The 27355-nt window shown below is 34.3% G+C and overlaps 1 protein-coding gene across 2 annotated transcripts; it reads right to left on the reverse strand.

The window, feature by feature from the left end:
- On the reverse strand, positions 1 to 27355 carry UFL1 (UFM1 specific ligase 1). Of its 2 annotated transcripts, XM_070418058.1 has the most exons (20): positions 27249 to 27355; positions 25941 to 26086; positions 24858 to 24886; positions 22808 to 22905; positions 22161 to 22275; positions 21238 to 21368; positions 20864 to 20922; positions 18646 to 18792; positions 17150 to 17325; positions 15825 to 16004; positions 12631 to 12751; positions 9980 to 10096; positions 6953 to 7070; positions 5536 to 5702; positions 5322 to 5452; positions 4346 to 4426; positions 3934 to 4019; positions 2558 to 2738; positions 1718 to 1932; positions 1 to 1202 (listed from the first exon to the last, which is right to left on the reverse strand). In XM_070418058.1, exons 1-20 carry the CDS (start codon positions 27323 to 27325, stop codon positions 1199 to 1201), a joined length of 2379 nt encoding a protein of 792 aa, XP_070274159.1. In that variant the 5' UTR covers positions 27326 to 27355; the 3' UTR covers positions 1 to 1198. The 2 variants fall into 2 exon arrangements, with proteins under 2 accessions (XP_070274159.1, XP_070274158.1); XM_070418057.1 differs by having other exon boundaries at positions 1 to 1932.

The following is a 27355-nucleotide window of genomic DNA, read 5'->3' on the forward strand; positions in this document are numbered from 1 at the left end:
CTTTATTTTAAATAAGATTTTTAAATTCCCATGAAGATCATAGTAGATAAACATTTAACAATTTAATTTTATTAACAAATTAGATTTTTACATTAAAAAGTCAGCCATATAATTTATTTACAAAAACAAAGCTGTTCTTATTTACTATGAAAAAATAAGAACTATTTTGAAAAATGAAAAATATTTAATGCCAACAAAATAAGAATAATCTTTTTATTTGCTTCATTTTATCATTTATCTTAAAAAATTAAGGTATTCTATTTTCACAAACTATTCTCTAGTTTGAAAAAAACAAAGATTACTTTGGTATCTGCTGAAACATAAATGATAACGTTCTTAAGCAAAGACTGAATAAAAAATTTTGTTGGGTGCTCAATATTTTGAAAGCAGAATAAGCACATAAAACTAACTGGAGTTTGTGGTGAGAGGATTTTCATTTTTCTGAAAATACATAAATAAAAAAATGCCAATGGAAAAACATTTTAAAATTTACATTACATTCCTATCAACTTTAATAATAGTCTGTAAATATATAATTCCTTTTACTCAGTTACTAACACTTCGTCTAAAATTAGAATAGAGGTAGGCAGACTGATCTTTGTATTCAAACATTTTAAAACATAGAGTTTTAAAGGCCACACAAGAAATTATATACAACAGTATTTTTTAATATTTGAGATTTAATTTAGTATTATATTCAAAATAAATTCCTTTTGATATATAACAAATTGTTTCTTAGATTGATTACTCCAAGGAACTATTTTAGTTTTAATTAGCTTGATTAATTTAATTAGTTTTAACTACTAATAATCTTTAGAAAAACAAGAATATCTACTTCTTTATAAGGGTTTTTATTTTTATTTTTTAAAAAGCTTGCAATGATGTAAATACACTAAGAAATCTCTCCACAACAAAGCATTAGTTGCTAGAGTGACTACTGATTAAAGAAATGACATTTAGAAATGCAAAATGGATTAATGCCAAATGGAAAAAATATTTGCATAACACTTTTAGTTATTCCATTGGTAAATTATGACATACCTATTAGCAGCAAATTTTATTCTTACTTTTGTTAGCATCTTGTTTTAGAATAGAACACAGGAACGCATGGGTCACTCAGATGTTCTTCCGCTGTAAAAGCATCCCTAACGATTCCAACCGCATAATAGTTCACTTCTGTGGGAAGATGGAAGAACCTCTATCTGCCAGAAATAAGAGCAAGGGCTCAGCAATAAAAAAATATTTTGCAAATTTCTGTATGTTATTTTTGAAGCATTTTATATTAACTTTAAAGTAAAATACACAATTTTCATTTTTGACAGCAGAGGGATATTTTTCTTTTTAAAAAAACATGACCACATTTTAAATTTTTGCCTATAATGTAAAAATATGATGATGTCACTAGAAATATAACACAACAAATGAGCCCTTTCCTAGAAATGAAAGACATCAGAAAATTTATTCTTCATTCAGTACACGGAAAGAAAATAAATGTATAATTTTTAGAATTATAATGTCTAAAGAAATCTTCCATGGAGAACTTCATTTACAAAAATTCACATTTTTATAAAATTTACAATGAATACAACAGTACTGTTTTAACTAAATTGTGGGTTAATGGGAGATTGGAGATTGTGAAATAAACATTATTTATAACTCAGCAATAACTTTGGGGAAAAACATTTACTACATGGCAAAAGTAAATTAAGTTCATTACTCTTCTGTCATAGATGATTTCCTGGATTTGAGAACAAGGTCTTTAATGGATGAAGAAAGTTCTTGAAGCTCTTTCCGAGTAGTACTGGTGCTATCTTCTTCTTCATTGTCTAATTCATTACTCAAGGGATCCTCTTCCTGCCCAGTCTTCTTATTTTGATGAACTAAATGCTTTACAACCAATCCTTGATACTTTACCAAAAGTGTATGCTGGTCCTGTGAACAGAGAAAGGAGAAGAAAAGCTAACAAACATGATTTAATTTTTGTGGAACAAAGTAGGATTTGTTCAACCAATACACACTGAAGGTCTTCATCTTTACAAATCCCTGGCCATGTAAATAGAAAGCTGAATGTATCAAGGTCCTTGCTCTCAAGGAGTTTACATTTTAGGAGACAGAAAACACGAATGCAGGTTACTTTAATAGCTGATTTGGCTCGGTTCTATCACCAAAGATATAGTCAGAGTGATATGGAAGTTCAAAGAAGCCAAAATTACTTTTAGTTGAGGAGTTTCTCAGAAGAATTTATGCAGAATTTATGAAGAATTTTAAGGGGCCCTTGAAGGGCAGGTTAAACCTGAATAAGCTGAAATGAAAGACTGAACATTATTATGTCTTTTCCAAAAGCTTAAATTCCAAATTCAGAATATTCTTTACCATGGATCAGATAGAATCCTAAAAGAGTATCCTTAAAATCAATCTCCTAATTCATTGTTTGCATTTGTGGAAACAGGAAGATGATGTTATATGTCTTGGTGTTCACAATGATTCACATCTATCCATTAAAAATATTTGCAACCTAAAAGCTTTAATAGTTCCAAGTGCATTGAAAATGTAATACCTCTGGAATTTTACTCTTAAGAAGAGCGATGATCTGTGGGACACATCTTCCAGGTGCATGGAGCATGCTGTGGGTTGAGGACTGAAACAGCAGGACTGATGTGAGGTGCAGGATAAGAGCAGGGTCTTCTGTGACTTTTAGCTGTTCAGCCAGTGCTTGTCGATGCTGGAACAGAATCTGCCTAAACAAAAACAAAAACACACAAATTCTCACCAATTTCAGTTCTTCCCTTCTATATTCATTTTTAACTTCTCTAGTTTAATTATCTAGTTAAATAAATATTTTAAGGGACCTTTTAAATATGTTTCAGATACTCATAATTCTAAAAGGCATGAATAAACTAATGTGCTAGAAAAAGATAGAAAAAAACCAATATAGCAGGGATATTCAAAGTATGCCTTTTGAGTGTAGAGGATCAAACAGAAGAGCCCTGATTTAAACAGGTTTCCTGTAAAGAAAGTCACAAAGCTAATAAAAAGTTGCCAGGCTTGATCAACTATGGGATTAGACAATTCTGCTACCTTATCAAGATGAGTCAGAGAGGAAAACTGAATTTTATTAAGACCAAAATGCTTCAAGGTATACAACAATTTAGACACAACAGTTCTCAATGCAAGATTCAGATAGTCAAATTCCAATTTCAGATATAACACATCTAAGAATCCTATATAATAAAAGCCTAATATGCTAAGTGTCCGGTCATTTGGTGACCAGTCAACTGTTCAACCAATCAAAGCGCAATATGCTAATGATATGCTAAGGCCACTCAACCACTCCATATGACATGCAATGACCACCAGGGGGCAGATGGTCGACCGGTCGACGAGCTGCTATGATGTGCACTGACCACCAGGGGGCAGACAGTCAACCGGTCGACCAGTGGCTATGACGTGCACTGACCACCAGGGGTCAGACGCTCCAACCGATAGGTTAGCTTGCTGCTGGCGTCTGGCCGATTGGGACTGGGTGAGACGGGGCCGGACACACTCTGGAGCCCTCCCGTGGCCCCTCCCCGGCCCCGATTGTGCACTAGTAGGGTCCCTTGGCCTGGCCTGCACCCTCTTGCAATCCGGGACCCCTTGGGGGATGTCAGAGAGCAGGCCACTCCCCTCGGGAAGGCACCAGATGCAGGGCTCATGGCTGGTGAGTGCTGCTGCGGCGGCACGACCCTCTCCTGATTGGGACTGATTAGGCACGAGCCCACAGCAGGCGCAGTGGGGCCTGGATAAGCGGGAGTGGCAGGTAGGAGCTGCCGGTGGCGCTGGACTGCAGGTTTCGGCCTTATCCCCACAGGCCACCCAGAGGGACCCCACCTGTGCACAAATTTGTGCACCAGGCCTCTAGTTTATTAATAAGATAGATTAACTCAGTGTTACCTTTCCCTTTTTTTGTCTCCCCTTTTCACCATAATATCACAAGTTTCTGCTGCAGAATCCAGACAAGAAAGAAAGTCTTCTATGCTCTGAAAAGGTGTTAAATACCACAATTAACTTTATAATACAAAGTTGCCTAAAGAAAATACAGCCATTTAATGATGTTTTATAATTTTACACCCTAAATACAATTTTTAAAAAAGGTTATTTTGTCATTAAATGTGAAATTGTGATTTAGCACTTTAAAGAGGGTAAATTGCCCCTAGCTTGGTCTCGCCCTTCACCTCCCAAAAAGGTATCTGAATGCAGAATACTAGTTTCAGACTTAATTCACCATTATTTTTTATAAAAATCTACTCAAAGATCACAAATGCTAGCTCCAATATATATCTATATAGACTCAAACTTTACTTACCTTTTCATTCAAGGAGCTATGGAGTTTTGTGAGGACTAATTTAGTTTCTTCTGATAATTTACTCAAAATTTTTTTTCTTACCTATGGAGGAGAAATTATTTCGGCATTGTGTTTTTGACAGGTGGTAGATATAGGATCAAACAAAAAGGAAAAAAAAGTACATTTATTACTATACAGAATATTGAAAGGTATTTATCTTTGTTCTCGAATTTTTTAGTTCAAACGAGGGATAATAATATGCTAAAAACATTCTCAAATCAGAGAGCTAGCCAATAGTGGTCAGCCAAAGAGAATAGCTACAGCCTTACTCCTCCCATCTGTCAAGCAGTATAAGAGAAAGGAGAGAAAGATACTCTCTTCAGAATTAGTGTAAATATTGAAATAAGTGGTGTCCCTAAATGAAAATGATTGCAAAGTTATGGAATCTAATATGAACATTATTAAGAAACTTGCAACTCAGCAGGAAAAAGGGATGTGACATAACAATAACTAGGAAAAATAAAACCACTGGTTCCCAAGCAATTCAGCAGCATTACTTTTAATAGACTGGTTATATTGCCAATCCTGATATACACTGTACTGAACTTGACCTAAAAACCTCAATATTTTTTCTAAAAATTTTTCCTGTATTTTATTAACTTTTTAAACTATTTCAGATATGAGAAAATAAAATATGCTCAGATTGCAAAACAAAACACATCAAGAGTGGTAAGAAAGCCCTAACTGGTTTGGCTCAAAGGATAGAGTGTCGGCCTGCGGACTGAAAGGTCCCAGGTTCAATTCTGGCCAAGGTTACATGCCTGGGTCTCGGCCTTGATCCCAGTAGGGGGCGTGCAGGAGGCAGCCAATCAATGATTCTCTCCTACCATTGATGTTTCTATCTCTTTCTCCCTCTCCTTTCCTCTCTAAAATCAATAAAATATATTTTTAAAAAATATATTTAAAAAAAAGAGTGGCAAGAAAATCACTAACATACTTCACTTGTAATGGCTGCAGGATCGTCAAATGCCATCATTAAATCCGAAGCTAAGAAGTTGAAAATGAGATTAGTGACATCAGTACAGACTGTCTTTAGCAAGTGCTTGGTAAGGGCAGTCTGGGTATCATCTGAAAAATAAAGGTGTTTTATTAAAATGAATGTACAAGAAAAATTATGAGAATCAATGAATAAAAAATAGCATTAAGTATACCTGTAAAGAACTTCATCCCCTTTTCAAATAATCGAATATTATTGTATAGGTTTGAAACCTCTTCTTGCAAGTCCTTGATTGTGCGCTTTCTGCCAGTTCCAGAGGCAGAAGTTGTTGAAGACATGAATACTGAACGTACCACCTCAAGGTAAATTTTATTAAGAGGTCTGTGAATTTAAGATAAATATATTCAGTCTCTTAAAATGTACTGGGTTTACATAGATACAAATTTTTGATTCTATGGAAATAAGGTTTATGAAAACATCTCTATTTTTTTGAAACAAATAAGATTAATTTGGAGAATACTTCATAAGAATCTGTCCTCCATCCCACAAATTACAACTTAAATGGTTTATTTTTCTCAATTTTTAAATACTCAAAGTTATTGTGTTAAGGACAACAAAAACAACAAAAGCTTCAATTCAAATTAAATTCAGAGCAGCTTTTTCGAATTTAATTTGGAGAATAGTAGACTCTAAATCTGTTCCCCATCCTCAGGGATAATACCTTAAATTCTCCAATTTATTAGTGTATTAAAAAAAAACTTGATGTTCTATTCAGAAAAGATTATTTAAAGAATGGGAAATAATTAGTAAGTACTCCAGCTTTTTACATATAAAAATATGATTATGTAATAAATTCATGAACAAAAAAAATTAATTACAAAAGCTAAATTTCTAAATTCAAAAAGTTAGATGCACTGGGCTCCTGGATTGTATTTATACAACCTTACACATTGGGACTACCAATTTGAAGAAAGATCATATTATTTATTAATGGTCAAGTAGGCCTCAATTTCTTTGACTTCTGTAACTATAAATTTAGCTTGATTCATTTTAAGTTAGTGTGGTCAAATTTATTCTTTTTAAAAAATGTTTTTATTGATTTTAAAGAGAGGGAAGGAGGAAGAGGAAGAGAAACATCAATATGAGAAACATTGGCTGTTTGAACCAGTGACCCTTCACAACACGGGACAACGCTCAGCCAGTGGAGCCACACCAGCCAGGGCTAAATTTATTCTCTTTGAAGGCAGTTTGTTACTTTATTTTCTCCCTAATAGTGCACTGTGTGCTTCCTGTCAAATCTAGATAGAAAATGGTCCTTTCTTCCTTTTAGATGTTACTTTTCATGCCATGGAAGAGACCAGCCAATGATTAGTGCTGGTGGTTTCCACCCAAATACGACTGTAAGATCAGTGAACAAGGACACCTCCACGTTCTTGTCTTTTATTTCCCATTGCCTTGCCCAAATGTTTATTGAACTGCCTCTGCAGGCAAAGTCTGTAATTTGGTGACTAAATTCTAAGCTTTGGGAAAAAAACCCCCACCTAAAATATATGTTTTCTATCATCTTGGTAAAAATTTAATTTAATAACTCAATTTCTACCATCAAACAGAAAAATGTGTTTTATACGTACTTTATTAAGTACTCAGCTAGTTCAGAAAGAAACTCCTCAGGCGCATCTTGTATGCGTTTTCTTAAAAAATCTTCAATCTCATCTTGGAACATAAAAGTGATCTCTGGCTTCTTCTTTCCTATAAAGAAATGAGCAATAAGGAAAAGAGTAACAACAAAACAAACAAGCGAGCAACATAAAGGAAACTATTTTCATTAACATATTTAATAAGGTGGTAATTAATTCATTGCCCACTACAGACTCTGATATTAATTTTTTTTGTCACCAATTGCCAATGTTGAATACAATAACTTACAGAAGTAATTTTAAAAATAGGATATATAGTGGCATTTTTTTTGAGTTATATTTTACTAACTTCATTTAATGACTGTTTTTTACAAGTCAGTCAGAAAATAATAAAGATAATTTCGCCTTGACCTAAAAAAGTTAGATATCCAATCAATCAAATGGATGGAAATCTTTTAGGAAAGGATAAATTCTCTTTGTTGAACAATAGATACTGAGCAGAATTTCTTTCTTTATAAAAATGAGTATTTACTAAAAGTCAAATCATCCTTATAATTTACCTAAGATCTTCAGAAAAAACTCTTTATAATCATGTGAACCACAACTGAAGTCAAATTAAGATAAAAATTGTCTTTTTTTGCAAAGGCATAGATTAAAAAGAAACCTCATAACTTTATACCAATAATTTATTTTTTATTTCAAAAGTAATTATTTGCCAAGGAAAATTTATATGTAGCTACTGTAATGGAAATAATTGTTAATTGTGGGAATGTCATGCTTACTCATTTACTTGGAAAAGTATAGGCTGTAGATAAAGAAAGCTAATAATATTTCCCTTATTAATTAAAAAAGTGTAAAAGTGATTATTTTCAGCTAAATTAGGTACTGATTCTAAAAATAAAATCTTAGCAAAAAATAAAATAGCTCAAAAATCAATTTTTACCATGCATCAAGATATAAGTAGTTGAGATCACAACTTTAAAATAGATGAGTGCTATCCTTTCTTTCTAAGATCTGCTATTTGTTTTTTCACACCAAATAGTGTCTAAGCTTCCTACGGGCATTTAAAGTTATTAAATTGTATTTCCTTCTAATAATCTTTCACATTGAGTTGATTATATATATTAGCTGAGAAACTAACATATCCTGATTTTAGAGATTACAATACAACCCTTTTTCAAAAGCAATAAAATTACTTTTTTTTTTAAAGGTAGAATGATTTATCTATACTTTTATAGCTCCTCTTCATAATCTACATATAAAAGGAGTATCACACGCCTCATTTAATAATTACTTAAGGCCACAGATATTAGAGAAATTTTTTTCTTAAATGCACTTTCAGTCCTATTCCTACTGCATCTGGGGAAAGGGGAAATCTATTTATCAATGAAAATTAAAAATCCACATAGGATAGTCTCAATAATATCTAAAATAAGAGTAGAGTTAGTAGTTTCTATGAAGATACTTTTCCTTTAATTAACACTGTTTTATGCAACAAGAACAATAGCTATTTTTTACCTATCTTAGGATACTTTAAAGACAGAGCTTAAGCAACTGTTTCTTACAAGTAGTAGCACATTAATAGCTGAAGCCATGTCACTTGATGTCTACATCTCCCAGCTCTAGCTCATACATAATGAACTTTGTGGAAGAGGTAAAATAAAAATCTCAAATTATTATCATTTCAATTTTTTTTCTCTTTTTGCTTGGAAAGAGAAGATGTGCGGTTCACAGTTTATTTTTTTAAACAAAAACAAAGTATCTTAATTTTATTTGGAAAAATAAAGTAAGATGTCTCTTGCTAACTTAACCACATCAAACACTAACAAGCGTAGGGAAAGAAAGATGGATATACTTAATTCTCCCCCTTAGGTAGAAGCAACTAACCAATTAGATTCCTACTTAAATTTGCAGAAATACCTTCTTCACAAAATAGTATAATTTGTTTTGCAAAGCAGTGCAAGACCATAAAAATGACTATGCAAGCCAAAACTATGCAAAGTGTTCTTAATTAAAAATGGGAAAATTTACAATTGTTCTGTGACCTTTTAAAAATGTCTGTGAAAACATTAAAAGTTCTTACTGGTGTATAGGGAAGAGAAAAACAAAACTAATATTTATAATTTAGTACACAGTAATTTAACTCATCACAAACATTGAGAATGAAAGTTTTATTTCTCTGCAAAAAAACAAATCAAGAATAGTTTAAACATTTGCTCCCTCTCATCTGTAATTTATAATACAAAGCAAATATCTTTTCTATGCCTTGGCAAGTTGCCCTACTCCATTTTTAACTCTACAACATTTTATCCTTTGCCCTTTCAACATTGTGAAACATCTCTGAGAATTCCTTTAAAGTTTTTTCCATTTTCCTCATTTATGTCAAGCGCACCTTTATCAAGTTCCACTGGCTGCATAGCTGGAGTCCCTTGAACGGTGACAATGTCAATTCTCACAATCAGCTACTTTTTCTACAACTCCATTTATTCTCGATTCATAGTTTAGTTCCAGTGTTATCACTTTTTATTTATTTGCTGCACTTTCATCTTTGACGGCCAATTCTCTTTTGATTATCCATTTTTGAAAAATGTCACATGGATTTATCACTGGGAAACAATGAGGCAACACAACTACATGCTTTGTGCATAAAGTGAATAAGAGATGCATAATCAATCGCTCACAAACTGAAATGTGATGTGATTGTCATAGATCCTGACACATCTGCTATTTATGTGCTGAACTGTGGGTTCAGGAGCTAGCGGTAAAGTTAGTACTTTATGCAATTACTCACAGTTAATATACCTTGGCCACTGAACCATGTTGATTTTTCATACCTTGAACCATGCTGTTTGGAGACTAATGTCATTTTACTAAACTGTGGTAACTGTAATTTATGGCCACTGACATTGTGCATAGCAAGGACTTCTTGTATAAGCATATACACCTAACTGTATGCACCTTAAGAAAATGTTAAAAAAAAAGCATGCATATACAGAGAAAGAGTAAAACAATGCTACAAACCCGTGTGAGATGACTCATCGTCACTATCATCATCTTTTCTTCCTTTCTTCTTGGTTTTTTTAATTTTGTACTCTCTGGCATTGCTCCCACCTCCTCCTCTCACACTTCCACTGCCCTCTGGTGGAAAATGACATTAGTTAGTATTCTCTAACTTAATTACCATTTTAAGAAAATAATGACATTATGTTGTCATACTTTACAGCAGAAAAATAAAAATCAAATAATTAAACTTTTAGTCACTTTTTAACATGCAAGTATCTTTATTAAAAAAAGTTTTATAAATTCAATAAATAAATATAAAATTTCTTGAATTTGAGCAATTCAGTTATTAGATAGTCCCTGTGCTCTAAATGTAGTCTCTTCCTCCTTCTCTAATGACACTTTTCTGTCATTAGAGAGCTTTTTCTTTGCCAAACTCATTCATTTACCTCCTTTCTTATCATCCCCAAAAGAAATGTGCCCTCATTTTGACCTTCTGTTACCACAGTCTCATGAATATACTCTATTCCAGTACTTCACAAATTTAATTATACTTGGTTTTGTCTTCTTAGTTGAAAAATCATTACCCATCTTTACAGGAGACATTCTGATTCTTCCACAATCCAACAAGATAAACTTCTTGAAGTATCTCTCACTAATATTTGTATCTTGGGGTTAAAGCAATATTTCACATATAACTACTCAATAAAGCAGTTGGAAAACGTAGGTTTACAATTGTGAGTATACAAACTGCAGTGTACTCTTTCTTATATTATTAATCATTGTATTATTTATTTATAGTATATCTGTAAACCTACTTTTGCCCACTCCTGTATTTATAGAGCACCTAAAAATGTGGACCATTAATATTAAACTGGCTTAGTAGAAAAATATAGATTCCAATCACCTACTGGTTAAATGAAGACTAAAAAAACACAAATTATGAAACAAACTAAAACACTATAAATAAAAGTAAAAAATGTTATTGAGGTGTTTCTCTATTAGATATTTACACTTAAAATATGTATTCACAAAATATAATACTCATATAATAGTGGGATTGAAACACTGAAAACTACTGAAAATATATTTCTTCATAAAAAATTCATTTTTCAATAAAATTAAGTAATTTATATAAAGATTTTTTAATTCTAAGTGAAATTACCATAAATTTCATCATATCAGATACTTCTAAGTTGTAATTTATTTTTCCTTACTTTTATGATAGAAAAATACAATTTTTAAAAAAACACCAGTCTAAAGTGAATGTACTTTTTATTGCATTGGTAATAAGTTTTTTATGGGGAAGACATTCATACCTGGCATTATTCTATGCATTGTAATTCAACTAATATAATACAATAGTACTACCAGAGAGAAAACACCAAACGACTCTGAGTTTTTAGAAGAAAATAAAATAGACTACTTATATTGACATAGTGCAACCAATTAATTAAGGTGAATTTATAACTATATCTTCAAATAATATGATAAAATATCCATGGCTGTGAATACTACTATGATTTATTGGAGTAATTTACTATATAGTTTTCCTAGAAGAACAGAGAAAAATTTCAAAATATCATTATTGAAAGACTATAGAAAAAGGCTTTTCAAGAGGAAAGAAAACGACCTCAAAGAAATACGAGTGAATTTCCACAGCAAATAAAAGTTGTTCCTACTATAAAAATTATAGAAAATACACGTTAGTTTCCAAAAGCAAGTTACTAGTATAGCAGTACTACCTATTATAATTCCAGTTATTCTAAATTCATTTATTTATTTTTTATTTTTATTTTTTTTAAAGATATTTTATTGATTTTTTGCAGAGAGGAAGGGAGAGAGATAGTTAGAAAGATCGATGAGAGAGAAACATTGATCAGCTGCCTTCTGCACACCTCCCACTGGGGATGTGCCCGCAACCAAGGTACATGCCCTTGACCGGAATCGAACCTGGGACCCTTCAGTCTGCAGGCCGACGCTCTATCCACTGAGCCAAACCGGTTTGGCTGGTTACTCTAAATTTAAAAAAAAAATCTAAAAAAGTAGTATATTCTTGGAAAATTCATTCATTCAATAAATATTTACAGAACACCTAAATTATGTCAAGGAAAAAACAGTACTAGGGGAAAAAACAAAAAAATGAGATGGACAAGTTTCCCAAACAATAAAACATCACAATAATAAAAGTGATAGGGGAAAAAATGGCAAGATAATAGGATAGAGAGTGACTGTGTCCACTATTTTGTGTGATTAGGGAGGCCTCTCTCAGGAACTGACATTTAAAATTGATCTCTAAATGACAAAAAGGAACCTGCTATTTAAAATTCAGGAGCGAACATTCCAGATAGAAAGAATAGCTAGTGCCTAGAGGTAGACACGAACTTGCCAACTCAGAATAAAAAGAAAGGCTACTGGGCTGGATGAGGGGAAAACAAGAGATGGGCCAAGCATAAAATAACTTAGCTCTCACAAATAAAACATAGAATAAGTAATCACCAATATTTCCATTTTTATAATCAATATTTAATTCATTAGCAAAAGACTTGGTTAGTATTAGCAATCAAAGGTGAATTGAACAAATAAAAGGCATTTCAATGTACCTAGCAAATGCAGAGTTCACTGCAACAAATAAAAAACTCATCTTTGAATCTCTGTTAATAATTTATTACCTGTTGCTTTCCTTCTTCGTTCATCTTTTTTATCCTTTTTACTTGTATTACTACTTTCTAAAATGGAGACGTGTTTCAGATCTTCTTCAGTGATTAAATGAACTGGATTATTTTTCATTTCCTAAAATAAAACATGCTTTCTTTGGTAGGCAAAAACATATAGCATTACAAAAAGCACAAAACAAAAGTTGTTTATATACTCATAATTATTCTTGTTTGGTTTCATTTCTACGGACTATAGAGGTCTGTCTGACAGTTGCCACTAAGACTGTTTCTCTTTGCCCCAAATCAGTCTCTTTCTTTGCTATTCTTGGATTTTTTGTATCTATTACCAGCTAATGAGAAATCCTATCTGGTCTCTGAACAACTGATCACACAACATCTAATATAATCTTCTTCAGCTGTTATTGGCTGTTTACCACTGCTTAACAGATGACTCTTACTCCATTTCTTTTTGAGACTCCCAAATCCAATGCTATACTTGGAGACGTAGGATTACTAGAAAGATTTAAAAAAATCTCCCCCTACCCCACTTTGCCATAATGAATGAGCATATATAAATGAATTGCACACTTAGCATATAAACTCCTCCTGGACTCAATCTTGATTTCTGCTTTTAAAAATATTATGTTAAGAACAGTGAACTATTCCAATGAACTGATTCTGTATTATGGAAAAGGACTGTAAATCTGTAGTGACAAAAGTCCATTTTCATGTTAAAAATATTTCCCTTTTGGTTTTCAAAAGAAAAATGTCTGGATGCTGACAGTTCAAAATGATAGAATCACCATTTTTTTCTGAATTTGTGTTTAGAAGCAGGAGCACAAGGAAAAAACAGTGATGACCACATTAAGTTTTTATTTTAGCAAAAGGTCACAAATAAAAATAATATAGGCATTTAGTAGCTGGTAGCTAACATGTAGCAAACATTTTATATAGCATCCTTCCTTTATTTACATTTATCCTTTTTTTTAAAATTCTCACCCAAGGATATGTTTTTATTGATTTGAGAGAGAGTGAGAGAGAGAGAGAGAGAGAGAGAGAGAGAGAGAGAAACATTGATGTGAGAGAAGCATTCATCAGTTGCCTCCTGCACACGCCCTAACCAGGGACTGAACTCCTAACCTAGGTATGCACCCTGCCTGGGAATTGAACCCACAACCTTCTGATGCATGGGATACTCCAACTGATTCAGCCACCGAGCATTTATCCTTTTGAGAGTAAGTATCACCATCCTTTCTTTGAAGAAAGAACTGGAGGTCAATTGTTCCAAAGTCAAAGAGAGAGTAAATAAGTTGAGAACAGAACTCAGGTTTACTGATATCAATCCTGTGTTATTTTTACTCCTCTCTAATGCTTAGCAGGCCAAATGTAGAAAATTATCTCATTTTTCAGATTATTAAAGAGTTTAAAAGGAATACAGATAAATACAAATTATTTAAATATTTAATAAGCTCTCATAAATTTATTAACAGTCTAAGATAAATGGACTTCTTCTACCTATTTGTGAGTAGGTTTTATAAGTAGACTAGGGGCTCGGTGCACGAAATTTGTGCACTGGGGGGTCCCTCAGCCCAGCCTGCCCCCTCTCACATACTGGGAGCCCTCAGAGAATGTCCTACTGACGGCTTAGGCCCGCTCCCTGCTCCCATTGGGGAGCGGGCCTAAGCCACAGTCTGGCCTCCCTTTGTGGGAGGCGACTGGGCTGATCAGGGGAAGGTGCCAGCCCCATCACCCCACTGCTGCAGCCACTGCCGGTCACCGCAGCCACCAAGGTGTTTTCATCAACACGGACTCCAGTCCCTTCACCATGAAAAAATGACAACTTTTAGGCATTTTCAAGATGTGTCTTTCATAGGATATGACCTTCCTACCTTCCTTCCTTTCTCCCTCCCTCCCTCCCTCCCTCCCTCCCTCCTTCCCTCCCTCCCTCCCTCCTTCCCTCCCTCCCTCCCTTCCTTTTTTATCCTCACCTGAGGATATGTTTCCATTGATTTTTAGAGAATGTGGAAGAGAAAGGGAAAGACAGAGAGAAACATCAAAGTGAGAGGAACACTTTGATTTGTTGCCTCCTGCATGAGCCCTGACCTGGGCCCCAGCCAGGGAGGAGCCTGCAACCTAGGTACTCGCCCTTGGTCAGAATTGAACTCAGACCCTGCCATCGGCAGGCCAAGGCTTTATCCACTGAGCCAAACCAGCTAGGGCAGGATATGACATTTCTTAGCCCACCAGCAGCGGACCTTCATTTTTTTCTCCAGGAGTGTGGTGGAAAAACCCTAGATCACCTTTTTGGATTCTTATTACCCAAGTTACTATGAATATTACCAATGGCATACAGGGAGCTTAGCCAATGAGCGGTCAGAAAAGGTGTTTCCTCTGTAGTTAACTCTGATTCCAGCTCCGCCCCTGCCCAGGCCTGGAGCCTCTGGCTGAGGCTGCAGGCCTGGGCAGGGGACCCCCAGACCCCTTCGATCGCCGGCTCTGCCCTTGCCCCCTCTGATCACCAGCTCTGCCCCTCGCCCCGCCCCTCGCCTCCCCCGCCACCTGCCTGGCCAACAGGCCTGGACACTTCAGTGGCAGGGCTGAGAGGACTGGGCTCCGCCATCTTGTGGCTATGGGTGTGGCCATCTTTGTGATGGAGTGATGACTAATTTGCATATTACTCTTTTATTAGATAGGCTACGATGGTGCTGCTAACTAGAAACATGAATTGAATATCCTTAAAACAGCCTTGGCATGACCTCTACTTCTAAGCACTTTGACAGCAATTGCTCTGAGGAACTAACCAGTTAACTTATCCAGTTTGTGCACCCCAAATAGGTAAAATTAATGAGGCTCTAACAGATTTAGTAAATACACTGTGTAGTAATAGATTAAAAACACTGTATATTTATGGATTCTAATGTTGGAACAATACCCTAATATAACAATTGTGAAATGTATTAATTTCATTTATATGCTTTTAATTCATAAAATCAGCTCCCTAAGTTCTAATTTCTATGTCCTGATGGGAATAAAGGAGAAAAAACAAATCCAGGAGAGGAAATAGAAAGAAATGATGCAATAAGAGGAAATGATGTATAAAACAGTGCTCCTTTTTGGAGTACAGCTTACCCCACTTTTTAAAAAGATAACCAGATGATTCTTATGTGAAATACTATTAAGACTACTAGGTGAAAGGAAGCCTGGCATACCTTTTCAGCTTTTTGGTGCATCAGTTCACTGAAGAGTTCTGTACAGTCATTTATAAATTTTTCACTGACTGCAACAGTGTCACTAAAGACTACAGCTGAAGGCTGTTTGCTGAATTTTCCCATCACTTGTTGAAGCAACATTGAAGCATCTTCAACTGATAAAGAACTGGGTAGAAGAGGCTGGAATTACAAACAAAATGAACACTGTATAAATGTAATATAATACAGATAAACCATTTGTTTTATATGTGCTCTCCCTAGATCTCATTAAGTGCAATGGCTTTTGGAACCATCTATATGCTGATAACCTCCCAAATTACATTTCTGCTTTCATCATCCCTCTGAGTTCTGGAATTGTATATCCTACTGCTACCCTAACCTTCCCATTCCTGTGCCTAAAAGACATCACAAATTTCACATGTCCCAGACTCCCAGCTCCATCTACCCCTCCCCACTGCTTCCCCATCCTAATGAATGGCACCATTCTCCACTCAGTTGATCAGGTCCCAAACCTACAAGTCACACTCAGTTCCTCTCATAAACCTACAAACAATCCTCTATCAAGTCTTGATAATTTTACCTCCAAAATATATTTCTTTTTAGCTCTTTTTAGTATCTGAAAAGATCATTTTCATTAACTATTTACCCCCAATGAAAGTACCCCTCCCTGAGAGCAGGAAACTTATCAGAATACCACATTCGCAGCAAGTAAAATGGTGCCTGGCACACAGAAGGCACTTAATAAAATTTGTTCAATAAATAAATACTTATATCTAAAATCTCTGGGAGCTCATGTACCTAAAGCAAGGAATTTTCTGCTGTATAATGGATTGGCCTTTTGTTTCATTCTTTACACCCACACTCACCTTCTTGGCATAATAAAGGCAAGTCAATACTGAAAACTTAAGTAAAAGACTATCAGTGCTAAAGCAGCTTGTGTTAACATATTAGCAGAGATTAACGGATTAGGAATAAATAAAAGCGATGACGTGATTCCTGATGCCAGTGAAGATGTAAATGCTCAGATAAGAGTGTGAGAAGTCTTATTAGTTTCTGTATGGCAGGACTTATATGAGGATTATATTGTTTGTTTGAGATTTATAGAATTCTGGATGTTGACTATCCATATAAAAATGCTACCTTACTTCAAAAGATAGAAAATCTTTAAGCATAAAATAAGTAAGATTATTTGTATTGAAACAATAACTGTTATAATTTGGCTCTAAAGCCAAGACCTTTATGTATCCTAATTCTTAAAATGGCCATATACTAGTGAAATATCAGTGTCATTGGTTTAAAGAAAAGTTGAGAAGAAATAAACATACTGCAATATCAACCCATGTTCCAGAGCTGATGGCTTCCTCTACCGATGCTTCCACCTGGTCCACAAGTCCTTGACCAACACAAGCTGCTTTCAAAAATAAGAGTTGTGCAGTCTTGTATCTTTTCCTTATGTAGCTCACAGCATCTGGGATTCCCAGTCTGGACAAAGCATCAAATTCTAGAAATACATCCCAAAGTTGGAACAGAACTGTCAATCTTCACACTTTTCAGAAATCTTAGAAAAAGTTAACCTCTACCAAACCCTATTCTTTGTGAATACACTGTATTCTTATATCTTTTTTTGTAAAGAATAAAGCTCAAATATGTACCACAGCCTATTTCCTGCTTATGTCACTTTCCCAAATTTTTATTACTAAACATATCTGTAGAAAAATGAGTTCAAGTACTTCCCCAATTCCAGCTGCTTTACTCCCTCTTCAACTGAGGGGGTCAAAGGGAAACATGAGAACTAAAGAGAAATTAAAATAGAAAAGGTGGGTAAAGGAAAATGTAATGATTTAAGTAAAGAAACAAACACTGGAATTTCTTTTGCTTATTATAGTTAAATAAAGGAGTGGAATATATTTTTCAAATGTTTCATTAGACAAATTAGGACAGAGTAATTCTCCAGTCTAATTTAAACTAGTATGAGAGTTAGCATATAAAACAAAAGTAAAAAAATGAAGACTTAAACCATTAAGGTTATTGAAAGTATTTACCATCCTTTCTCCATCCCCAAGTAATCATGTTTAAGAAAACTAATTATAACAAAGTTCTAATCCAAGTCTATGGTTGAAGAAACTGGGAAGTATATTACAGAAAGTCAAGAAAACATAAGCTAAACCCTATTTCTAGAATGCATTTAAGTGTTTGAAAACTAATGACTTACATACAAGTTTATTACTGAGAAAGAAACTGATCTCTTATGTGGTTTAACTTGAGTTATAAAATTAAAGTAAGTGATATATACATATATATATTTGTTGTTGTTGTTAATTGCTTTAATGACTAAATTCAATCAATATACTTTGTCAAAATGACATAACCTCAGAAACCAAATTTAGAATAATGTCTATGTTTCTGAAATATTAAAAAACTAATAAAAATGAACATTATAAAGTTAATAGCCAATGAAAATATTCCTAATATTTTCAGGTATAATAAACAGAAAAACTGGGCAACTTCAAACAATATAATAAATATAATTCCTTTTTACGTATTAAAAAATATTTGAAGCTATAATAGTTTATCACTGGAAGGTTGGTAATAAGAAGTGCCAGCTTTTGGTTTTTCTATAACAGTTCAATACTATAGAATTAAACTCAGTTTCTAGGACCCACAAAAACCTGCAGTGTGGCTACTTTCACACTCAAAGAGAACCGTTATAATTTGCTGGCCAACAGTCAAGTATGTGTGTACTCCTAGGGCTAATACAAAAGTTCTAAGAATGTGGATAGTATTAGAAAGAAGTTTCAGTTTCAAAGAAAAAAAAAGTTACCTAGGTAGCCATTCTGCCTGAAAAAGGAATCCACCCAAGTACTCTGTGTTCTGGAATAAATGTCAGGTAGAAACACTGCCTTATCTTGTCTCCCACCAACGACAGTGCCTCGTAAGCGTCCACTATTAACAAGTTCTTCAAGGACAGCTTAAAACAAAACAAAACAAATAGAAATAAATGAGAGCAGGTATAAATCTCAATAAAACCCCAAAACTTTACTATTTTACAATTTAGTTATTCTTACCCTTTAAAAACGCAATTTAAAGTTTAAATTGACTAAATGAAGACATTATGTTTTAGACAAAATTTTCCTGACATTTATGAGAATACTCAGGTCATAAATTCAGAAAATCTTGCAACTAAGTATAAAGATGCAGAACTTGTAAAAACTAGTTAATAACACTAAGTTTTTAGTTTGAGCAATTTTTGGGGGGAAAAACATGCCATTATTTAATCTCATGATTTGCTTAAAAGGAGATGACTAAATACTTTGAGAACAGATGTTACCAAATTCAATTTTCTCATATTTAGAAAAATCAAGATACCTAGATCATATTAGAAACAACAGTGTAAAATTAAGCCATAAACATTTTTATAAGTGCCCTGGCCAGTGTGGCTCAGTTGGTTGAGGTGTTGTCCTCTCTCTCAAGGGGTTGCTGGTTGGATTCCCAGGTGGGTGTATCAGTTCCCTGGTGTGGAGTGTGCAGGAGGAAAGCCAATTTGTGTTTCGCTATCACATCGATGTTTCTCTCCCTCTCTCTCTCTCTCCCTTCCTCTCTCTTAAAAAAAAAAATTATAAGTTATTACATTTTCACTGTTTAAATTGAAGCAACACATTTAACCATATCTATAAAGAGAAGTATAATGCCATGGTTAAGAGGATGGATCCGGATGTAGACAGCTTAAGTCCAAATCTCAATTCTGACACCCACTAGCTGACAACAACTGGGCAAGTCATTTTACTGTTTTCATTTTCTCATCTGTGAAATGGAGATAATAATAATACCTATTTCAGAGGGTGGTTGTATTCACGTAAAATGCTTGGATCCATAATTAGTATATTATAAGCACTCTTTACATGTTAACTATATATAATTGCCCCACCCCCACCACAATCATCAACATCAAAAGACTGACGCCAGTCTGAGAAGTGGGTAGTGCTGTAACTATTACCAAATTTATAGTTTTTACTTAAATAATAACATTTAATTAGACAAAATATAAAAATTCCCTAAAAAAAAGCAGATATGAAAGAATTATTTCTAAGTGAATCAGCAAGCACATTCAAAAGATGCCTTGCATAAAGGTTTATGAAAATTAGCCTTTAACAGAAATAAACATCAGTTTACATATGAATTCAGAATTTTAAACTGAATAAACTAGAATTCATCAGAAAAGTCTAGACTTCTCAATAGACTGCAGCACATAATTTTAAGTGCCAAATTCAGACCAAAGTTATCTAACTGCCAAGAATTACTTCAAGAACTGGGTATTATAATGAAACTCCATCAACCCCCATTTATGTAGATTCCAAAGTATGTCATTTTAACTGTAAATATTTAAAAATTTAAATTTAACTCCATATTCTGAAAAATATAGGGAATAAAAATTAATTTTTGGTACTATACTTGATTTCCCATTCTTCAGTTTAATTCTTATATTTGCACAGATATCTGACTCAAAAGATCAAGCCATTGCTTTTTAAAATTATTCCAGCAGAGCTTTAAACTCTCAAACCCTCAAAAAGCTTCATAAATACACACAAAATAGATAATGAACCACAATGATTTTGGAGATATTCCTAGTCTGTTCGAATGCTAAGAATGTATTACCACTATAAAATCATTGTAAAATTTTTTAGACAAACACTATTTACTTCTGTATTAGGAAATGTAGCAAAAATCTGTAAGAAACAAAGTAAAAATTATTCTTAATACTACAATTCTAAATCTCTCTATATATGTATATGTATAACAGAGTACACACACACACATACACAGATTTTTGTTTTTATCCCACTCTTCTGGTGGTAGCCAACAATAAATGTTTTGTGGGTATAACAGACACGTACGTGAAAACTGATATAAAAAAATTTTTCAACCAGATATATTTTAGTTACATAAGTTTTAAGATTAAAAGAGGTAAAATTATAATTAGTAAGTTTTATATTAAGTCTATTCAGCAGATAATTAAGTGACAATGTTTAAACCAAACTCACAGTAAAGAAGCTGCTCCTGAAATTCATATTTTGATATCAAAGAATTCACTGCTGTAGGCCTTTATGGGAAGACACAAAAAAAGCCTTACTTAATATACATATTTATAAATTAAAAATAACTAGGATAGTTTATTAAAAACATCAATTAATTTAAAATAAATGAGGGCAAAAACTGCATCAAGTTGTACACCCTTAATAAGAACTATACGACTGAAATACCAGGGGAATGGATATGCCTCCCTAATCCAGGATCAATTTACTTTCCCACCAAAATTCTTACCTCAGATTTAGTGGTACTTAACTATCTGCCCTGCCTTTATTGTGTTTGATACAAACCAAGATTAAAGAAATATTCAGACTTTATACATGCCTACCGGGTAATAGCACTGAATAGTCCACGGATGCGTGCTTTATGTCGAGCTACAAAAGCTTCAGTAAATATTACTCCTCTGTTATCAAGATCAATGTGTCCATTAATAATTCTACCTAGTCGCTGAGTTAGTGCCTGGGGGTAAAAATGCAAATTTTTATAAATTTGAGAGAAAAAATCACACATACACATTTTTATAGTCTTACTAAAGTCATGCTGCATGCTGATGTTGTATTAATCATATAATTGAGAAATTCCAACAAGCATAAAGAGATATGTAAGTCAAAGTCAAGATTTAGGATCTAGGAAACATCATAATGTCATGGCAGAGCCAAGAACTGAATGAGTCAAAGAGCTGATATGTTGAAAGGCTTAGTTACCTGCTAATAAGGGCTATTTCTAATGTACAATAAAAATGAGTAACCACTTTTTCTAGATATAGGCAATGTGAAACATACAGACAGCCAAGACAAATACATGAGTCTTGGAGAAGACCCTCTCTGCAGCTTCTAACACTAACAGAGAAAGAGAGAGAGAAATATTACTACAAGAATTTTAAAGCTAGGGAAACACAAGACATGAAAAATTATCTTCTTTGACACAAGTATTAACAACTTATCTGCACCCAGAAATCTCCACTGGCAGAAAACCTGATTTCTTAGTAACCTCCAGCGAGTATTTTTCCACAGCTACCATATGACTGGAGTCTGGAAATAAGTCTGGATATATTTCACATCCCAAGATAAGTTAAATATACTCAAGTCAGCCCAGCTGATACTTTTATGGTACAGAAAAATGTTTTTCAATCAACCGCTTAATGAGCTTTCGTAATACTGTTTGTGATATTCAGAAAAATTGGAATTGAAAAACATTAAGATTATTTGTTTGTTTTTCTAAAGACACATTTTACTATTAAGAAAAAAATACCTGTGTGAGAAAGTTCCCAGGAAGATCATAGGTTTTACACAGTTCTGATATGGTTATCTGACCACTTTCTTGCAATTTATCATTTACCTCTTCTGCTAACCGATCCAAATAGTTTCTAAACAATAAAAACAAACAAGTAAAAAAACAAACAATTAGGAATAATGAAATGGTTTTCCTCTATATTTTATGTTTAATTTCTGTTTCAATAAAGTGTGCACCAAATTAATGAAGTATGTTTAGGTAAACACTATTCATTACTCACATTTGGAAAATCATTTTTTTTCTTATCAATGTAGCTAAATATAAGGTTAATCAAATGATAAATGCTGGGATTTCTTTAAACAATAGAAATTCTGCAGTCATTTTCATTAATATTTTTGGAACAAATTTGCTTTACATATAGGAAGATTGTAAAAATTATGTTTTGTGTTGCTTTAATAGAAAAAAATTAAGGTTTATATTATTTCCAAGTACTCCACACTATTAAGCACTTACTTTTCAAGTACAATGATCCTTATAGTGAAAAATGGCATCATGAATTCTAAACAAAATACTGAATTAGCCACAATAGTTCTAAATTTAAATATTAACACTATTAAAACACACACACACACGCACAACAGAGTGCTCTTAAATGTTATACTTACTCATCTATCAGCTGTCCCAACACTAGCTGAACATGCTTTTCTGATTTAACAATGTCACCAATTCTATTTTCAATATGAGTCAGATCCACATTAATTACCTGGGAAATAAATATAAACTCTATTAGTGATAAGTTCATATTGTTTCTTAAGTTCAAAATTATATATTTAGAACTACCTTTTTAAAAACTTGGTCTTAGCTGGATTTTAAATTTGAAATATTGTAAAAGTCTTAGTCAAATAAAAAAGCAGAGGCTTAATGCTTATTTATTTTCATTTCTGAACAATTAATTACACTTATACTTGCTAGGAAAGTCTGTGATAAAAAGTTATATTTTCATATAATAGGCACCATTTCAACAAGATTCACCAGCTTTTTGTATACAGTATACTTCGGTGGTGACATGTGCACTTATATTTTCTAAAAACATCTTCTATTTTTTTTATATACCAGGTGTACTGGTTAATAATGTGGATTTTGTAATCAAAGAAAACACGATAATTTTAAGAGAAACATCAAAAGTGCTTTATTCAAGTAATGTCCATCGCTAGCTACACATTTCCCCATCTTTCAGGTAATTTGTGGATACTGTCCCAACAGAACTTTTCTTGTTTTGAGTCAAACCATGCAGGGACCCAATTTTCCACTTCGTACATTTTGAAGTGCTGCTCAGAAAGTGTGTGTGCCATAGATCAGAACAAGTGGTAATCTGAAGTAGCAAGGTCTGGTGAATATGGCGGGTGGGTTAATACTTCCCAGGCAAAATCTTTTAACATGTCTTTAACTGGTTTTGAAGTGTGTGATGGTGCATTATCATGAAGCAAAATTACTTTGCCATGTCGTTTCACTATCAAAGTGTGGTTCAAATTGATTGTCGGTAGCAATCAGTATTAACGGTTTCACCTGGTTTTAGAAGCTCATAATACACCACACCTTCCTGATCCCACCAAACGCAGAGGATTGTCTTCTTTCCGAAGCGATTTGGCCTTGCAGTTGATGTTGATGGTTGACCTGGATCAACCCATGATTCTGTGCATTTGGGATTCTCAAAATAAATCCGCTTTTCATTGCCAGTCACAATTCTATGCAAAAAAGACTTTCTTTTGTGCCGTTGAAGCAACATTTTACTGATGACTTTTCGGTTTTCCATTTGTCTGTCGTTCAGTTGATATGGCACCCATTTTCCTTCCTTTAAAATCTTTCCCATTGCTTGTAAACAATCAGAAATTGTTTGCTCAGCAACATTTAATCTTTCTGCAAGATCTTTTTGAGTTTGACACACATCTTCATCCAATAATGCTTGTAATTGTTGGTCTTCAAACTTTTTCGGTTGACCTGGACGTTCTTTTGTCTTTCACATCAAAATCATCACTTTTAAAGCATTTAAACCAGTGTTCACAAGTATCTTGAGATGGAGCATGTTTACCATAAGCTTCCCGAAGTGTACGATAACTTTCAGCAGCACTTTTCTTCAAAATAAAAGTAATGAATTAAAACTTCCCGCAAATGCTCTTTTTTGGCACAAAATTCAACATTTGTAAGTGTAAAAATATCTAAGATGTTAGTAGCTTCAGAAAATTTGACATATGAAGTTTTGAAGCCTGTTGTCAATACAACAAAATAGCATACATATCAAATCGCATATATATCAACATATGTGTAACTCCATCTATTGAAAAAAATCTGCATTATTAACCGATACACCTGGTATGTCTATTACTTCCATATACTAAAAACAAGTGAACATGAAACTGGTGAGTTTTTCTCCCAAAATTACATAAGTCCTGTAATTATATAAAATGTCAATTTTGAGTTTATTTGGTAAAAATAAAGAATAAGTAAGTCAACTGAGAAAGAACTTATTAAATTGATTAAATATATCTGGACTTATTAAACTGATTCCATGTATTAGTGAGAAATGTAATTACTTCTTCACAAACATTACACAAAATCTGATACCTGTAACTAGTAAAAACTTAAGACATTGAAAAAATTCATAGTATCAAAAAATGGACAAATCATAGGAAAAAATTTTATGAATTAAAAATTTACCTTTTGCAGATCAACAATGTTTACCCGACCTTTTAAAAAAAAAAGACATTCATTTATTTTTAATTATGTATAAGTACACACTAGCCAGAAACTGTAAATTCTAATAGATTTACATTTTGGACAGTCGAAGTCCTCCTCCTACAAAAGACATATGGCTGCGATAATAATAAACCATTAGCCGTGTAAGTCTTCATGCTTATAATTTATTTTCAATGTACCATTTGTCACATCAGGCCAATTACGAGCATCAACTAATGTACAAGTTGACCAGACCTATGAAGGCTATTTATCTCCCTTCACAATTATCTACTGTGACCAAAGAGATATTGACAACTAAATTCAGATGAACTTTTTTCAATTATTTAAAATTGGTAGACACCCATCCATTAGAAAAAGAAAATCTGTTAAGTATTCTAAATAATAGCTAATATTTTATGAGTACTATGCAGGAAAATAAAGAAAACAAGCAAGGAGGGTATATGTGATAACATCTAATGAAGAGTTGTTTTCATAGTTCTTTTCTATTTTAATCAGCATTCAAATGAGCTCTGTAGTTTGTACAAATTTTTAAAAGACAAAGAAAAACAAAAACTGTGTGTGCTTGTTTTCCTACAATAAAATATGTGTAGCATCATACTGAATTGTTTCCTAATTTGCAACTACTTAAAGGTAAGTTTAATAAAAAGGCATGGTAGCACAGCTTTGGTTTTCAACAACCTATAATCCTTTAAAATCTGTTTCTCCTTCATAATTACCACTCTAATAGGCAGCTAAGTACCTTCCCCTGAGTCATGCAATAAATTCAGGAACTGTGAAAAGAAATAACTGATTGAGTCACACACAGACATATAACTCAAAATATTAATGTTATTTTGTAAAATGACAATATCTGACTTCATTTAAATTATATGATCATGTTTACCTGAATCAGTTCAAATATTAAGGCTGTAACCATATTGACAATTGAGATGGGTGTCTTAAAACCTCAGAATAATTTATTATTCATGGTTTTAAGGGGTTTTTTTTCCCTTCCAAAAAACCAGAAGGAAAAAAAATAAAAAACAACACTAAGGAATTACTTACCACCTCGGATATGTAGCTCATCTCTCATTTCTTTACTAATTTGGGCCGGAGTAACATATTCCTTGCCATCAAGTGTATGAACTACGTCTAGCTGTTTCTGAGCAATCAATTTAGTCACAATCTCAATGCAGTTCCGCTCTGACAACCTGAGGGAAACAAGAAGTTTTTAAAATTCACTTGTTACAGTTGGTGCTCAATAAGATTAAAATAATGTATGAAGAGGGGGCTTTTTAAAAGTAAAAAACAAACAACTAACGTTTGGGTAAAGAATCATTAGGCTCTATATTATAATATCTCTAACTTTTATTAGTATAACGATACTAATTCAATGAGTTAAAACAACAACAAAAAACAGCAGCACTTGGGAGTAAGCAGGTTGTCATGCCCTTAAATCATGTACGTAATTGGTACAAATCACTCTATCATGGATTTCAAGTTTGCTCTCTCCTAGGCCAGCTTCTAATGCTCAAATCTGAATAGGAAGGCGAGGACGCATAATTTAGGTAGAAAAAACCCTGGCACTTCATACAATCGGTCCGCAGGCAGATCTGGCCCAGGGAAACCAGAACTGCAACCCTCTGCCACCCAGGCTCTGAAGCACACAGTGCGCGTCCTGGTTTGCTGTGTGCTACAAAAGACAGCATCAAGGGATTAAGGTCTTCAGCCCCAGAAGGAACAAAAACACCAATGGCAAGAAACAGACAATGGCTGCACAGGGATTCTATTAGCATTGTACGTGTCCTCTTAAACAAGCAGAGTCAGGGCGCTCCGGACACATCCCCCCAAACGAGTGGCCCGGTAGGAAAGGTCAGCATCCAGGAGGCCCTACAATGACAGATGGGGCCACGGGTCTGGCCTAGCACCTCTGTTCTGCTGGGCGGAAAGGCAAAATGTCTCTTCAGAGTCAACACACTATTTGCAAAGTACTGTGCGAGGGGGTGGCCCTCGCCTCTCGCGCTCTTCCTAGGTCGGGAACTGCACAAAAGGCGATGATGCCACAGAGACCGGATGGCACGAAGGAAGAAAGGGACACGAAGGAAGCTCCCAGCCCGCAGCCCGGGCCCCCGTGGGGGCGGGACGCGCTAGCACTAGGCTGGGGCATGTCTGGGGGATCGGAGCACAGGCTTCGGGTTTCCGGGCCAAGAACTACACTCGGAACCACCATCCCGGCTCGAGGAGTGGGGGTGAGACGGGGATGGCGACAGAGGCTGGGAAAGTCCGGGGTCAGGGTCCAGGGACCAGTGGATCTTGGGGGTGGCCGCCCAGGGGCTATTTTGGACGCCCCAAAGGAGAGGGGGGGTCGGGCACCTCTGCGTGGCCTCGGCGAACTGCGCCCGCTGGAAGTCGGCCGCCAACCGCCTGATCTCTTCCCAGGCATCCGCCATCACGGCCCTACTGGTCGAGCCGCCGAGAAA

This window comes from Myotis yumanensis, unplaced genomic scaffold (assembly GCF_028538775.1).
Source record: "Myotis yumanensis isolate MYYU_CA2020_CCGP unplaced genomic scaffold, mMyoYum1.0.hap1 SCAF_6, whole genome shotgun sequence".
Classification (NCBI taxonomy): domain Eukaryota; kingdom Metazoa; phylum Chordata; class Mammalia; order Chiroptera; family Vespertilionidae; genus Myotis; species Myotis yumanensis.